The sequence below is a fragment of the Centroberyx affinis genome, unplaced genomic scaffold (genome assembly GCF_046629955.1).
Source record: "Centroberyx affinis isolate AG114_WGS23_722 - 3 ecotype Tasmania unplaced genomic scaffold, CSIRO-AGI_Caff_v1 ptg000100l_1, whole genome shotgun sequence".
Classification (NCBI taxonomy): domain Eukaryota; kingdom Metazoa; phylum Chordata; class Actinopteri; order Beryciformes; family Berycidae; genus Centroberyx; species Centroberyx affinis.
In genome coordinates this window covers 530110-548027 of record NW_027278802.1, presented here as the reverse complement: position 1 = coordinate 548027, position 17918 = coordinate 530110, and the positions used below count along the sequence as shown (strand labels likewise).

Here is a 17918-nt window from a genome sequence, read left to right as displayed (position 1 = left end):
TCTGAAAGTGTTTGTGTTTATATTTTCCAGAGATAGCTGTGCAGTTATTAAGGCTCAGAGTGTATCAATATCCAGCCACCCAGACAATGTTGTTTGTTGTCTTCATTCAATAGCAGCAGATGGAAGAAAGGCCTTGTTTTGACATATCATATTTTTTTATTTGTTTAACATTGATGTAAGTTCCAAGTGCATTCCTGCTTGTCCTTGCTAAAACCCTCTGCCTGCTCCCCGCTCCCCTAGACACAGTCTTTTAACAGCCCGACAGCCTTTTTCCACATCAAAATTTCAGCAATGCAGAGAAAACGGGGGGTGAAGACACACTTTTGGCCAATTTTATGTTTTTTTTTTGTGCATGCTTTCCTCTATGCATTTGCATGTGTGTGTATGCGCCTGTGGAACCAGGGGAACAGAGACTGTCCACGAGAGTTCTGTCATTCATATTTCATTGGTAATAAATATGAATAAACAATAAGGACTCTGCCAAGTGCTAGAGAAGACACACTCCCTCATTCATTGGGGCACTGCATTGTGTGTGCTTGTGTTTGTGTGTCTGTCTGTGTATGTGAACCACGAGAAAGACAGAGAACTCTGGAGGACAACAGAAGTGAAAAGGTGAGGGTGAGGCAAAGAGAAGAGGGGAGAAAGGGCATGGAGATGAAGTTACAAGCATTGCCAAGACGGGGAGTTTATGGTTCAGGCAGGATAGTTCTCAGATGAGAGAGCTGTGGCACTTTGGAATAGCATTTTATGTGTTGTGCTCAGTGTTGAGGATAATTATGAAGCCAAGTTCCCTTTGGGGACCAGTGTGTGTGCGTGTGTGTGTCTAATAGAGAAATAACTTAATAAACGTGATTCAGTCAGACTGAGAAATTACATTGTTAGGTGCAGCAGCAGGGTAAGTGGATACAATTAAAGAATTCAGAGAATTATTTGCAAGAATTGGAAAGAGGGGGTTGAATTAATGAATCTTTAGTGGGGTTTTTTGCCGTAAACCCGTATTGATTATGAGCTGTATGTTCAAGGTGTAGATCACCCCAAACAGTAAGAGCACTAGAGTTACAAAAACATGGCAAACCAGTATGATGACAACCTGAGACTGGACCCTTCCTATGAATAAGAAGTGATTTTTTTAAAGGAACTGAAACATTAAAAAGACAGAAGGTGGTTGGTACGATGGGCTATGATGGTTGGTAAATCTTGTTAGACAATCTGATGTAATGATGGAAAAGAAATGTCCCTTTAAATTTATAACAAAAAAATGTTAAAAACCAGAATTTGTACTCATTTTCATGCATGACAAGTGCACCAAACTCATGCACAATCTATTATTTATGAAAGTGGAGACGGTTGTTAATCTACCAAATTTCTTCTGCAGACTAGGTACTGTTGTAATACGAGAAATTAAACTGTGGTGCAGTATGTGGATGCATGTCGGATGAGCTCAACTACTGATCCTCCTCATGATTCCAACGATTTTCAGGCCTGATTCAGACATGCGTAAAGTTACATGGGTCTTTCGGAAATTGAAATATGCAGAGTTAAGCTGTTCCTATTCAGATTTGGCCCATTTGATGTGCGCACTGAGGATTTGGATGTGCCTTGGCTCGCACACAGCTTTATTCAAAAAATTTGTGTCTTTGTCCTTCCTATTGGTATAGAGGAAAATTGTCCATGTCCTTCTCCCCTTTTCATGTCTTTCTGCTGAGGTATTGCTTTTACATCCCATGTGCCTTTAATTCAGTTTTGGTCAGGATGATGGCATGTGAAGTTTGAATTGGCAACATGCAGTTGGGACATTAATTGGGTAAAACATAATAAAACATACTTCACAAAATCTGAAATAATTTAGGCTGATGCATACAGTTGATGCCATCTTTTGGAAACCCTCCAACGTGGAATCTGTCCTTGATCATGCATCTTTGTGCGTCAGCGTCTCGTCAATATACTGTATGTGTTTTGGTGTGTTGCTCATTGCTGTTAAGAACTGTGCCAGGCAGGAAGAGACAGAGGCTTGAGATATTCCCACATCATCTCCGGAAACCCTGTCTGGCTGAGGCAGCACCTGTCGCCAGGACGGACAGGGGGCATTTCACCTGGAGCAGCATGGCAGGGATGTTGGCTGTGCAGTCTGGTTTGGGGTGTCCAGGGATGTTTGGGGAATATTTTTGGCCACTGTATCCTGCTGCCTGACTCAGCTCTTAATAGGAATAAGCAGCCGCACCAAAGAAAATAAATTGACCAGACTGAAAAAACACATAATCATGGACAGATCGAGGTCCTATCCATGTGGAAACACTGGATTCACCGGGCATCTGTTAAACTCAGCACATTTAAAAATGTATTGGCACTTAGAGGTGTCATATTAGATGTTCTGGGCATTTACAGGTATGCTAATCTCTTCTTTTACAACAGGAAACCGATGAGAGCTAGTAGACATAATGCAGGGTTTCTGATGCATAAAGAAAGGTGCATGCAGATTAACTGAAGTCAGAGTCAGAATCCATTGTAATGTGAAGGAGGACACTCTGGAGGATCTAGTGTGCCAACCTAATTAGTTCAGTGATTAATTATTATTGATTAATTAATATATACATTTAAAAAACATTTGATGAAGTCATTAACTAAATTCACATAACACTGGTGTAATTAATATTCAATGTAAAAAGTAAATTAATAATTCCATGTCATTATTCTGTCTTTAAATTATGAATAAATTACTGAATTTATAAATAGATTTGTAAAACATTTTTGAAAATGGCATTTAAATTTTACTTTTTGTTACTCCATTTACTAATGTATTTTTCTATTCATTTTCCAGCTCACAATTCATTTGTCTACTGCTTTACCATTTACACTTTCTGCTTGGGCCATATTTTATTTTTAGATTACTCTTTTTAATTAGACGACGTGCACCCAGTGTGCCACAGTAAAAGTAATACGAAGTCCAACCCACAGAGAAGTAACAGGAGCCCTCTTTGGCCAGCTGCTGGTCTGTGGATTCTCCCCCATCCTTAGTCAGTAGGCTGTAGCATGTTGCTAATTCTAGCAAGCCAGCACAATGTCAGGGACGGGGATGCCTAAACTTAAGCCTGGTCTGGCAGACCAGATAGAGGCCAACCTGACTGTGTGCCTTCACAATCCTCCTCTAAGCCATCCAACAGCAGTGGAGTAAATCCAGTGGATGGTAAGAGCTACTATTAGCCATTAGCTGGGGGTTACAGTTACAGTAGTTTAAGTGAAAAGAGATAAAAGCATGAATGACTTTTTCCAAATCATTAAGGGATAAAAACAGCTACCTTAATGCAACATTAATATCTGCAAGGCAATGTTTGAGAGTAGTAGCCTACTGTTCAAGTCATTAGGGGCAGATATAGCTGTGTATTGTCAGCAAAATCGGAAATTATGTTATTATATAATGAATATTATGTTTGCAGATTATATGTCCAAGTGGAAGTATGTAAATAGAAAATAAGATGGGGCCTAAAATTGAACTCTGTGGGACCCCACATGTAATGACTGCTGAGGATGAGGATGAGTTACCTATCTTGACAGAAACATTCTATTGGAAAGACAAACTGAGTTTCTACAGCAATCTAATAAAATAGTATGGTCTACAGTATCAAAGGCTGCACTAAGGTCTAAAAGAATTAAAATGGAACATTCCCCAGCTTCTGCTGCTAAAAGAAGGTCGTTGGTCACTCTGAGGAGAGCTGTCTGTGCTATGAAGAGCTCAAAAACCAGACTGGAATTTCTCAAACATCAGTTTGATGCACAAACCATAGTAACTGGGTTAAGACCTTGGATGAAAAAGGCAGTTTGGAGATGGGCCTGTGCAGGAGATAAGAGGTCAAGAATAGATTTCTTGAGAAGTGGTTGAACTACTGCATGTTTAAAACTAGAAGGAATAACACCAGTGGCCAGAGCTGCTTTGCTTTGAAAATAGTGAAACACTATGCTCTAAAATCAAATCAAACAAAGGGTAGTACCAGAAGTAAGTTTGAAAACACTTGAATATGATATTAATGTAGACCATCTTTGTACAATCCCTAGGGATATATTGTTTAGCAATTGATATGCCATAATTGAAAATATCCAGTGTTTTGGGAAAGTTTAGGAGCATATTGTTGTTTAAGACTAATGTGATATAGGCAAAGGGTAATTCTTACAGAAATTATAGTGATGGTCGTCCAGTGAAGTATAACATTTCACATGGATTTGTGGAAGTTGTATTGTCATCAGAAAATTAATATGGGAGAGCTAATAAAGCCATTTGCTTGTTCAGAAGCTGAGTGATGAAATTCCTTGTGGAGTTAATGTTATTGGCACACTTAGCACTTAGCACACAGTGCAAGGCATTATTTTAATGTAGCTGTATCCAGAGAATTATAATAACAATTCTTTCTAATATAATGCATCCCTATTCAAGCAGCCAAGGGGTGGGATGGGACGGGGGCGAGGTTACAGTACACTAAGCAGTCTAATAAAGTCATTCAGTGAAAGAGCCACAAGGTGCACCAAACAGAATACAAAATGTCAGTGCAGTTTTTACCAAGTAATGTGTTGCATGTTAAGACAGATATAAATGCCTGGTCGCACATGAAGAGAGAGCGACAGTCTTTAAGTGGTTGAGGAAAATACTGAATCTGTGGCTGAAAACTGTGTGGCAGGCAAAGTGCAGAATGCATCTGTGTTTCTCAGTGGGCTGTGACCCTCCTTTTTTGGGGCCATTCTGACAGGATCACAGACATATGTACTAAAATTAAATAAATAAAAAAAACCTCCCACAGGACTTAGTTCTTGTCCACAGTTATGGGATTTTCATGAACCTCCAATATGGATATATTTGGCATTGCTGGAAGTTAAAAGAGGCAATGAAGTTGCATACCCTTCTCTAAATATTAGGACATTTGTTTGAGACTTCGACCATTAAATAAATGCAAGAGAATTGAGAGAGGAATGGATGATTTCATTTTTAGAACTGATATGCTTCAACAGTCAGCACCCTGCTGAGTATCTCTTTTTTTATTACCCTTTTTGTTGGCATGTTAAACTTCTTATCATCTTATTCATTTAAGCCTCCTTATACTTCAGTTGAATAAAAATAGAGGTAACTGGAGTTCTTTGAATTGGTTTCTCACTAATGCCATGCCTAGTTTAGATATATAAAAGGAATATATATTACTGAGATGTAACTCTTATATTTGATAACCTTTCAAATATATTTTAATATATATTTGTTCCTCATTACTTCGACTCTCAAGACTTAATATTTCCTGAATTGTAAAATCTTGGGCTGATTGCCTAATTTTGAGCCACATACAGAAAATGTAGAAATTTCAGCAGAGGAAGATTTGTTCATTTATAGTATGTTCTAATTACCCAGCTGAAGAATTTTGTTTATTTTTTGTGTTCTAATTAGACAGCTAAAGTTGTATTACGCCTTTATTGTTTTCCAAATACTGTAAGTCAAAAGAAAAAAGGGGTGAAAAAATCATTAAACATTTTGAGAAAAAAATATTTTGTACATGTCTGATTTATTATAGCATAATGAAACTGATTCAATCTAAATAGTGTATAAATCATCACAATAACAAATTGGACTCATCCTGCCATAACATAAAGGATACATCTTTCATGGAATCAAAGTAAGAGATCTCAGCCACTTATAAAGACCCTGTTGGGAACAAATGAAGTGAAGAATTAATACTGATAAACTTATGTGCCTGTTCTGGTCCTTTTAGTTATGGAAAAATTAATAAAATTGGATTTAAAAAGCTAAATAATGCTTCAGCTAGGACAGTTTTATGTTAGTCTATGCCAAAAAGTGGTGTCTATAAAAGCATGAAATTGGAATAGAAAGGGGTATGAGTGTTAAGTTGGCCGCAATGACAAGGCCAGACCAGCTGTGCTTAGGCAGCACCTAAGCCTCTTTTTGAGCCAGGAAAAACCCTGAGACTGACAAAGTGTTAAAGGCATCGTTTAAGGTAACAAGGACTAAGCTTCCTAGCAAGCTGAATCAGTTCTCACTCTCAAATCCATGTCTCGTGCTCCATACTTATCAGGATCATTCAAAAGCATGCTATTCAAATGGACAAAGGAGTTTCATTCCAAACTGAGACATCCACCATTTGGAAAACCTGATGCCTTCTCTTGAAAAATGCATGCTGCCATGAAAGTAGAGCACATCTGTTTATCTGTGGGGGGTTTTAAATTGACTACTGACAATCTACTTTGAGGGTACTTTGGGTATTAAGAGGTTTGAAAGGATTATTATCAGTGGAGTGAGTTTAACCAACTGCAAGTGTGTTGCAATTTGCTAATCTCACCCCATTATTAAACACACAAGTCCAGTGCACATCATAAGAGACAACCACACTATTGATTGAACAATTTCAAAGCCATGCTCTTGATATGGATGAAGGCTAAGATTTTCTTTTTTTTCATAATTGTGAACCAAAATTGATCAGTTGTATGTAACCAAAATTGCCTATTATCTTATTAACCATACCTATGCCTTCATCAAAACAATACAATACAATGACATATTCCAATCGCAATTACACACTAGTGTGAAAGATTAAGCAACATACACATCACTGTGTAACGCTGTTTAAGGACTGAAATATTGGTGCCACAAAGTAATGCTTGTGTCGCCAACTGAATATAGAAGGACTATCAGTCTTTCAAAAAACATATTAGATCATTTTGTTCCAGATATAAACTACAGACCACAAGATCAAGATTACAGAATCCAGATTTGTAACCTTTAAAGACTACTGTCCCATAGCACAAAATGACCATAATATATTTGAGGAGGATTGTTAAGGTTGTTGATCAATACCAACAATTACTTTGCCAGGTGCTGAGATTCCTGGTTTTCAAAACTTTCTTTCCAGCCCACTCTGTTAGGGAACAAAAATTCTTCCCCCAGCATATTCAGCTGCTGAAAGATGGGGGGATGGGGCTAAGAGCAGGCTAACGTCTTCGCAACACATTTCATTCTCAAGCTAGCAAACTAGCAAATGAGCAGTATTATTATTACAGTAGTTTGCATGGTGATATATTACCTCTTCACTAGACATTTCTGTTGGAACTTCCTCCCTCTATTGTGAAAAGTCAAGTTTAAATCCAATAATCCAAAACAAAACTTCCAATTTCTCTGCAAACTGATTTCATTAACACCCTGTTAGAAATACTAAATGTTCGCAAGGACATCTCATTGACAGCTGGTCCATCCTTGTTCATTTAATAAAGCAGAAACTTTAAATACTTACATTAAAATGTAATCCTTATTTAAGATGTATAGGCCACAAGCCCACATCCTCAACAGTTATATCACAATTTCTTGGTTATATATATTTATTCATGCCCTTTGTTTCTCTAAATCTGTCCTGAATCCACCTTTCAGAGGGATCAAGACTATCCTGATTTTAGGCATCAAAATTCTCCAAATCTCTGCCTTTGAGTTTTGAAAAACACGGATACAAATTTTTAACCCTAACCCTTAAGATTGATTAAAGGTAGGATTTGATTACCAAATCCAAATCCCAACCTGAATAATCAGAATCTCTTTTATCAGTTTTGAAAAACACAATTTTGAGGTTTATTCCAATCCGATTACTGAAATCCTATCAGAAAAGTTTTGAAAACTGGGCCCAGTGGATAAGGCTCATCTGGAATCTGGAGCAGACGGAAACATTGAAAGAAACATAAAACCACCGTTGCAAGTGTGTGCTGGCTACAAACATTTAGTCCTAAGCCCCAGTGGGAATCAAACCCCGAACCCAGGCAGTGTGAGTGCCATGCTCTAGCCCTTGAGCTGCAGGACCATAAGTCTGCAGCCGCCCATTGTAACTATCGATATTGCATAGTTCCAATTTTTTATCTGTTCAGCTATGGATCTGAATTAATATCATTCATTCATTCATTCATTCATTCATTCATTCATTCATTCATTCATTCAATTAAAGTCAGTAATGTATCTCAGAGTTTCCCCTACCATTGAATAGATGGGGTGGGTCACCCTGCCTTAAAAAGGTCTTAACCCATTTAAAACAATTTCATTAGTTTGGGAGAGAGTTTTAGTGTCCCATAGTCTAAATGCTGTTAGAGAAAGGTTTCCACCCTGCCAAGACTTACATTCCAGGGGAATCATTGAATGTTTGTGATTTTTTGGCATGAAATGGTAATTTACAGATATTGAAGATCATCACAAAATATCAACTATCGACAACATCAATCTAAAAATACTGTTATTGGCATTATTGGCTTTCAAAACCCCATATCGGTTGAACCCTACTTACTATGATTATTATCACTAACTCTGTGTTTTGATGAAGTGATTGAACAGTGCATGAGGTTTTGGGGGATTAACTAGTCTCTGAGGCTGCACTAGCAGTCACACACCAGAGTCCTTTTTAATCACAGCAGTAAACAGAAGATCAGCGGGGGTCAAATGACACATTATCATATGTCACTCAGTCCTTTTCACTTCAGGAATATGAAAATGGTCATTCTTATGCTCTCAACCCCCATCTGAGCCCTCTTTTCCTAACGAGGAAGTTTCACAGAGAATGTCATCATCTTCATCATGGCATTTGACCTGCGATAACACACCCAAAACAGCCGCTGGGAGGGCAGAGCATCCATGTCTACGTTTTTCCTACGATGGCAAAGACATAAGGGCAAATAATATCTGCCACTGAGAATCAAATACAGCCAAAATTTGGATGCTCCCCGGACAAGACCATCTGATGCAGTACAGGCAGTGTAGCAGGTTTAATTGACTTCAAAGAGGGCATTCACTCAGCAGCTGACAGCTGATGGCCACGCCAGAGGCTTGGTGGCTGCGTGTGGCTTGGCTGTTAGTGTTCTAGGCAGAACCACACCGCCGCACCCGAACTTTGTTACTAAACCTTTACTTTTAAGCGTGCTGCTTGTGAACTTGTATGGATGGAATGCTCCAAACAAAAGTAGGGATTCTTTAGCTCTTAGCAAAGAGGAACAGCTTTTGTCAAAATATAGAATCAGGATATGCCAATGCATCCTTTAAGACAAATGAATCTACAATGAAAGGTAACTTCCACCTTTACAGGTTCTTTAGCTTTCCCCTTATAATGTTGAGGCAATATCATACTCCTTTTAAAAAGCTCTTGGTTGGATTGTGTGTAGTTCTACCTAAAATCGTCTATGTACAAGGAAAAAGAAAGAGAAAAAAATAAAAAATTGGAAGGTATATGAGGACTGTTTCTTTGTTTGTATTACTCTGTTGTTTTGTGTCTGAGATGCATTTAACTGAGCCACATAAAACAGCCTATCAAGTACCATGAAATTACCTTAACGACAGTGGAGCAATGTTGGTGGTTACCTTTGCTATGGCTCGCTAATTATATGTAAGGATCAAACAGCACATTTTCACTCAAGGCTATTCGCTGATTAGCTGCTCTTTGAGTTTATATCACAAGAGCTATACAATATTAATCGCCATACTCACTAAAATAAAACTGAAAAAAAACCCTGAAAGTTCAGTGCAGGTAAAATCTTTCTATGTAAATTTCATGAAAAAGAATGAGTTCCCTTAAGTCATTTGTCCTCATGATTGCTCGCTGAACCTTTCCCCACTTGCAGACATATGGAGATTTTGGGCTAAACACTCTCGCACTATTAAAAGCCAAAACACTCAAACCAGGATGGCATAGCGCAGTGTGAACACTCACCTTTGGGAACCCTTCAACTTCAAGAAGCCTCTTTGAATGCTCTCCTCAAAAATATGTCTTTACAAGAAACTACAGAGTTCTAAGCAGAACCATATAAGCTTTTAGCATGTACACTACATACAAAACTACTAATGTTTGTATAAATATCACTGGTTCCACTGGCTGCCATCACAATTATCTCTAAAGACCCATATTTTTAAAGCACAATAACATGTTGAGGATAGCACATTTGAATGTGAGACAGATTAAACAGCTTTTACTGCAGAACAATAGAACAATACAATTTCATTTCTGAGTACCTACGCTGACAACACAGAGACAAATGCTGCTTTGAGAGAATGAGTGCTGAACTACCTGCTTTGCCGACATAAAGGGTTGGTTCAGTGAACAGCTCAGTGAACAGCATCTCAATATGTAATTTCCACACGGTGTCATGGTGGAGCCAAATTGGGACTCAAAATATTATATGCATCACATCACTTGGAATTTTCCATTTTTGTGTTTCCCTGTTTATTTCAGTAGACCGTTAATAGTAGACTCTGAGATGTGAACATGTAGGGCCCAACTGAGCAAGACTGCTCTCGGGGGTGACAACAACAAAAACGGTGAACAGAATTAGAAAAGTAGGCCTACTGCAAATACTGTTGAGAGATTTTAAAGGTGTTGTGACATCACAACCAGAATTCATTGCAGCTTTTCACAAGATATTTATATTAATGAAGATGGGAACAACTGCCGGCACTCGCTGCTCCCCACTCTATTGCGATTATGCCCTGAAGAGTTGATCTCCTTTTGTGTCATCCCACTCTTCCAGAAAATAGGCTACTGCTGAGCATACCTTAACTCTCTCTCCCTAATTCTGTGAAACACCCCACTGAGTATGGCATGATGGTAATTTGCCCTAAATGATGCTAAATGTACCCTCCACACACACACACACACACACACACACACACACACACACACATAATCATCATCATTAAAAATAAAGTGCGCTCCTTTGCCACTATCCTTCAGCCGAGGAATGATTATTCTGATGGAAGGGAATTATCTAGTTCTAGTCATGTCAGGCTCCTATACTAGTCTTCCATATAACATCAGCGTGTGTGTGTGTGTGTGTGTGTGTGTGCGCGCGTGTGTGCGTGCGCGTGCATGTGTGATTGCTTCCATGTCCCTCAGAGGAGGAGAAGACACTCCGTGTGTCAGACTTGGCACGGGAAGCAGGAGGAAAACGGAAGAAAATGTGTTTCTACAACGTGACTGCATTCAAAGCCTGAAAACTGTAATTTGAGATATGAATTCATTACACGGGCTCTCATCAGCACTCGGGAATAATGTGATGCAACAGCGCCGCTTAGTGTCGGCGCTCTGTCTGAGACTGTTCAGTTTTGCTCCATTATCGGCCCGCTGCTTACCTTCGGTGTCACAAAGCGTGGCTGCTGCAGGTTTGCGGTCGCGGAGGTTTTGCGCCTTCTTCTTGTGAGTCCATGCGGCGAATCTTGAGTTTTACTGCCGTGGTGTGAGCGCCCGTACAGGCAGCCACCGTGACCTGGCCGTCCACTGACATTTTGGGTCCTTCTCACAGCGCCAGCCAAACCAGAGGAAAAGTGTTCAAACTTGATCTGAAAAAAACAAACAAAACAATTAGACCTATAGCTTTGATTTTCCTCAAAACGGGAAGACTTGTTGAATTTGGGCCCGCTGTGTTGTTTGTAAACCTAATAACATTAAAGGGCGCATCTAGAGCTTGAATCACACCAATGTTATCAAGTCATTATGTCTCTCGTGACTCATATAAACAGTTTGAATTGCATCAAATTCCAGCTTGCTCGATGTGCGTGTGTGTGGTTGCACGCGCGAGAGTGCACGCGCGTTTACGCGTGTGTTTGCGCGCGCGCATGTGTGTATTATGAGAATGCTGAGCCACGGGCTTATTGGATAGAAGACGAAAACACAAGATCAATTCAAAGGTATGATTTATGGTGAGAAAGACAAATTAGTAGGCTACTCTCCCGTCGCTCTCTCTCTCTCTCAGTGTTTCTGTGTGTGTGTGTGTGTGTGTGTGTGTGAGAGAGAGAGAGAGAGAGAGAAAGAGAGAGGGGGGGGGGGGTGAGAGAGAGAGGATGAGAGATAGAGAGAGAGAAAAAGAGAGAGGGACAGCGTTAAAAACAGCCTGTGGCTCTGTACCGAATATTCCCCTCACGCTCCTCTCCCCGGTACCGGGGCTTGTCTATGTAGGGCATGCAGCAGGTTGTGTCGGGGACTTGGACGAACGAAGGAACAGACACGAACATAACCAGCCACCCCATATGCCTCTGCTCCACTTTGAGAGGAGAGTGCGCGGCTACAGCAGACATCAAACCAGCCCTCCCTTTAGTGCCTGAACCCCCGAAAATGTCTGCTCAAATTTCCGCGTTATCCCCAAAAGAGGAGTTGAGACGCTGTTGTAAGCCAACAACTCACCCCATTCCCGTGACACATCTCTCCAGGCGGCCAGGTGGAGATGACATTGCAGCCTGTTACTCCATTCGGGTGCCCTCGGCAGGAGTAGGAATCACACACGACTCTTCTCCGTCAAAATAATCCATCAATTATTCCTCCTCCCCCCCCAAAAAAACACACACACCACACAGATAAATCCACCTGTCTGCCTCGGAAAGACCCCCCCTCTCCCCCGGGCCGGCGGTAGGTAGGTAGGTAGGTAGGTATTCCTCTCGGTTAAGATGTCAACATCAACACCAACACCATACACCGGTGGAGAAAAAACCCGTTAACGTGGGGATCAGTTAGATTAGTATCCAAAAAACCGTTGGTTTGGAATCTCCGGCAGCCCCGCGCGTTCCGCAGTGAGGGCTCGTGGACAGGTCCGCGCGCCTCCTCCTCCTCCTCGCGCCGCTCGCGGATTCTTGAAGACTGAAGGGGGGATTCCGTCACAAATAACCTCAACACACATATAGCCTACACACTCACACACACACACACACACACACACACCCTCTCTCTTTCTCTCTCTCTTTCTCTCTTTGTCTTACACACTCATACATACACTCTCCGAGCGCGAGCACCACACTCTAAACCACCTCTAAACAAGTGAGCAATGCGAAACAAGTTTAACGGTCGAGCTGTTATTTATAGCCTATAAGCCGCGTGATAAAGGTGATATTCCTGCAGCCGACCGAGCACCCGGGCGGAGAAATAAGAAATATTCTCGAGCCTCTTTACCCCGCAGCCCGCCCACGCTTCGCTGGCGAAGGTACTTACACATCAGCCTAGTTAATTAAACATACACATATGGGCACAGGCCCTGAATGAGAGGAGGATGGGGGGTTGGGGAGTGGAGACCGGAGTGACTTCATCTTCCCTTAATAAATATCATCAAAAAGATATGGGGCGAGTTAAGAGCGCGCGCTTGTGAAATTTCTCCATGTCTCCAAAAAATACCCGACCCCAACTTCGCAGCTCGTTACAGCTGAGAAGTCTCTGTCTGTCTCTCTCGGATTCTCTCTCTCTCTCTCTCGGCCCCAGTCTCTTTTCCCTCTCTCTTTTCTCGGTCTCTCCAAAAATGAAAACACAAGCGCGGTCTCTCTCTCCCTCTCTCTCTCTCTCTCTCTGTCTCTCTCTCTCACACACACACACACGCACACACACACACACACAGACACACACACACACACACACACACACACTATCGTCGAGGGTTTATGGCATCATCTGGTGCCACCCAACACTGCAAAACAAAACCGCGCGCGTGTTTGTGCGGTGTATACGTGTGTGTGCGCGCGTGAGTGTGTGTGTGTGTGTGTGTGTGTGACGACTGTCTCGGCGTCAAACAAGTCGCTGTTCTGGCGCGCCTCCGCTCTTCGGAGCATCACTGCACACAGATAAAATTTTCAATATCCGCCGAGCAGTAGTAGTCTAGTGGTCCCCAGACATCCCGCCCCCGGTGATCCACACACTGATCCTTCAAATTACCGCACCGAGCCGTTAATTGTCTATCCGTTGATGTGTCACGTTTCCTCATCAGCACCCAAGTTTGTTAAAGCTACGGGTGAGATAAGGAAAAAGAGGCGACGCCAGTGAATTACAGCCTCAATTAAACATAATTAGCAGATCAAAACTGCAGCACAGGGGTCCTCGGGGAGCGCTGAAAACTCTCCGCTCCCTCTCTCCCTCTCGCTGTATCTCCCTCTGAGTGTTGCGTCGGAGTCCCTCTGCAGACAGATGGTGTAGATACTGGGGTCATGCTAGCTGGCCGGGGCTGTAGGTCTGACTGTGATACAACCGAGTTACACTTTCAGACATAAAGCCGGGTTAGGGCTGCGTATGAGCGAGCCGAAAGGTTTATTATTAAGGAACACTTCCCCTCCCCTCGCCTCCCCTCCCCTCCGCTCCGCACCATCCCCGCAATAAAGATCTTCCACCTGTTGAAGTCCTCTATCCTCCTCCGTCAGAGCCTGAGCCTCGGAGGCTTGGAATAAAGGAACAGACGATTGCATAACGTGGACATAAAAGAGAGGAAAAAGACCACACGATGAGTGGTTGATGGTCTACTTTTCTTTTGAGGAAAAAATCCTGGGGTACCAAACATAATAACTCTTTCTTTCATATTCTCTCTTATTACCCCTCTTACCCCAAGCCACCCACCCCCCTCTCTGTGTTCTTCACCCATTAGAGACAGTTTGTTGGGGCAAACCTGGCCCAGCTCACCCCTTGGGAACCGCAGAGGATTCTGTGGGATGCCATTTTGGCTTCTTTCATTTTGGTTTCTTATTTAGTACTTGATTCTTTGCTGACCAAAAAAGTGGCCACGTTAGTCCCATCTGGGTAAGTTCTTCTTATTCTAGGCTATATATAAACATTAAGCTGTTGCCAAGAAAATAAAATCATACATTCTTCCAAGCCTCCATAAATAAGCGTTTAAAAAGCCTTCTTTTAATAAAATCTCATCCAAAGGGGTGCGTGCGCCTGCAGACCTCCCTGTAGTCATTTTTGGGACGTGACCTTTTTCAAGGTTTTGCACCTACCCTTGAGAAAATCTCTCTCTCTCTCTCACACACACACACACACACACACACACACACTCTCTCTCTCTCTCTCTCTCTCTCGCTCTCTCTCTCTCTCTCTCTCTCTCTCACACACACACACACACACACACACACAAGCGCGCACGCATTTAGTATGCGTTTGCCTGCACGCTCGCATGCACACACACCAGAACAAGACTTGGACAATACAGTGTGATGTAAGTGAACTCCGTGCTGAGTGTCTCAGACAGTTATTGGTTAGACAGCAGGGGAGGAGCCCGCGGTGTTGCGATCGTCGGAACATGCGTCCCTGTTATTATAACTGATTTATAACCGCTGGGCTAAGTCACCATGCATCATTCATAGGCCAACAGCACATTAAACAGAAGTTAGTGAGGCATGTCGTGCTGCAGTGACGACGCCGGACAGTCGCTTACACAGCCACGTCTCCCCGCTCAGCTCAGGTTCAAATCTGGCTCCCAGCTCCTCATCACTTGAGTGCCAGTTGCTTCTACCTCTTCTTTTATGCTGTCTGATTAAATTTCACAAGACGGTAGCTAATAACTCATACCAAATAAGCCTGTGATTATAAATGATTTGTAAAACCAGGGAGACTCATTATCACTGTGTAGTGCGTCAACAATGTAATAACTGCTTTGTTATTACTGTGTATAATTATTCGGGGACAACAGCTCATTCCACTAATGTTGTTTGGCTAATAGTAAAAAGCCCAGCACTCCGATATCTGTCTGAATCAGAGTGGAAAGGAAAAAAAAGAGTCCAATTAAAGCAACTCCCACTATGAAACCAGCAGGCAGGCAAACAAACAAACTTATAGATAAATAAATAAATAAATAAAAATAAATAAATAAATAAATTACAGGGAAGAGAAAACGATTACACAAGGCCTCTGACAAAAAAAATGATGTGGGCAATTTTTGTATCCATGGTAACTGACTTTTCAGTGTCACCACTTTTGTTATGGCAGAGGCGCAACCCAGTTACATAAAGTCTATGCCTTGCTAGCTGTGCTAGGCTACACTAGCCCCCATTCATAAACAACTGGCCATGCTAACTGCTACAGGATGCCAGCCACTCATTCACAAACACACGACTGATCAAACTGATCCACACTAGTCCCACTGAGCACACCTACACAACACATGTAGGCCTGCTGGAGCTAGCTCACCAGTGATGCCACTTACATAATGAGAGTCTTTATAAACACACTCTGCTTTAGGTGCTAGGTTGGGTGAAATCCAGTTCAAGAAAAACGCTTAGAAATGACAATCTTGCTTAAAAAAAATTGAAACTTAAAAAAAAAATGTTTCCAAAACAACAAGACCCACTAAGGGTTATATTTTTTCCATCAAATAACTTTTTAGCAGTGCTGTGGGCTCTACGCTTTTTTCTTTAACTTCAGGCAGTTGCACCAAGTCTTTAATGCTGAACATCCATCCACAGGCTAACAGCTAGCAGTCTACATCAGTTTCAATAGCAAAACTAACCTGCCTTATTCTTAATAGCACATCGGCAGGTCAGTCTGCATTGATACTGACACTCTCTGGGAGAAGTCTAGCATTCACCAAGACCTTGATGGAAAGGCAAACACAATAGAAATCCTCTATAAACAAAAGCCTCCTTCACTAGGAATAGGTATTTCTATGCAACTGTTAAGCTGGTTGGTAATGTATAGGTACCCTCTGCCTAATGAGCCATGACCAGTATATAATGGACTGCCAGTCAGAGGAAAAAGAGGAAAAAGAAAAACTTGTGTCTTTTACATAATGGTCTCGACACTTTCTTTTTTTTTCTCAGCTGAAGCACTGCCATAGCAAAGATATTGCACTTTAGCTATATGGCTTTATATAGACTCAGGAAATGAATCACGCAGTCAATAAATGGCACCAAAATAAACAGAAATTTATTCAAAGCTCTCTATCTGGAACAGAACGGTGTGATAGCTGGCATTTACTGAGTTATAGATATTCTCTCTCTACCCTGTCTTTTTACTTTCTCTCCCTCCCTCTCTCTTGCACTCTCCACCCTCTCTCGCTCTCTCGCCCACAGAGAGTGGGTGACCTGGAATGAGCTCTCCCACAGACGCAGCGCTGCCAGCAGCCAGACAGGGGCAGTATGTAGCGCTTGGCTCTCAGGCAGGGCTTAGACTGATTCTCAAGGGCCTATTTTAGTGATATCATCACCCTATTGAAATTTATAAGCTCCTCTGAACACCATTCATCTCAGCAACCGATGCATGATTACTTCCAGTCACTGTGCCGATCACAACAGAAGGTTCATATGTACAGCAAAGGAATCAATTAGTAGGAAATGACGCACTGCTGTGTCTGTTTCAGCTGTTCCTCTTATTTATATTTGTCAGTCAATAATTCAATGATTGATTGCAAAGAAGGATTTAGGAAGTTTTGAACCGATGGTGAAACATCTCTTCATTTAAATCCTCTGTCCTCAATTTTCACAATAAAAATGGTGAACCATTTTTATCTGAATCTCATAAAACTAAATAGAGGGTGAACTGAATATGCATAGATATGTAAATGTATTCTAGTAACTGAGTATAAATGTTTGAATTTTCTTTTGGTAACACAATGTTATCAGCAAATGAGGATGTACAGATACGACTGGCAATTTGTATGATCAAAATTTTGAATAAGTTTAGGACTAAATAATATGATGTAGGCCTACTGTATTTCAACAGACTATTCAAATCCATATAACTCTCCTGCAAAGTGTTTATCTATACAAAGAGTTCAGATTAGCACAGTTATAATGAAGTAAACAAAGAAAGAAGAACCAAGACCCCATGGAAAGACACTGGCAGCTGATCACAAATATTCACTTAAAAACAAACCTGCACCTTTCATGGAGTCTTGATTAGATGTGTTTAGCGACCAACCCCCCTCTCTCACATCCACACCTGCACAACTGAGCCGAGTAAATTTATTTGCAGGTAGATAGAAGTGTGTGTGTGTGTGTGTGTGTGTGTGTGTGTGTGTGTGTGTGTGTGTGTGTGTGTGTGTGTGTGTGTGTGTGTGTGTGTGTGCATACTTAAGAGCACCAAGTGAGATGAGGAGGGGACTGTCCTGCATAACACCATGCAGCGCTCCTGGTCTCTCTGGAGTGCAGCTTCCAGTCTTCCAGCTGCTGCAGCAGGGCA

At 41.5% G+C, this 17918-nt stretch overlaps 1 protein-coding gene across 1 annotated transcript in view; it reads right to left on the bottom strand.

Moving 5' to 3' along the window:
- Positions 1-12197, bottom strand: part of grin2ab (glutamate receptor, ionotropic, N-methyl D-aspartate 2A, b) — a 70613-nt gene extending 58416 nt beyond the window's left edge. The window contains exons 1-2 of the mRNA XM_071522865.1: positions 12180-12197; positions 11132-11338 (exon numbers count right to left, since the gene is read on the bottom strand). Of these exons, the coding sequence (XP_071378966.1) occupies positions 11132-11338; positions 12180-12197 (225 nt within the window). The remainder of the gene's footprint in view (positions 1-11131; positions 11339-12179) is intronic.
- Positions 12198-17918: the final 5721 nt, after the last annotated feature.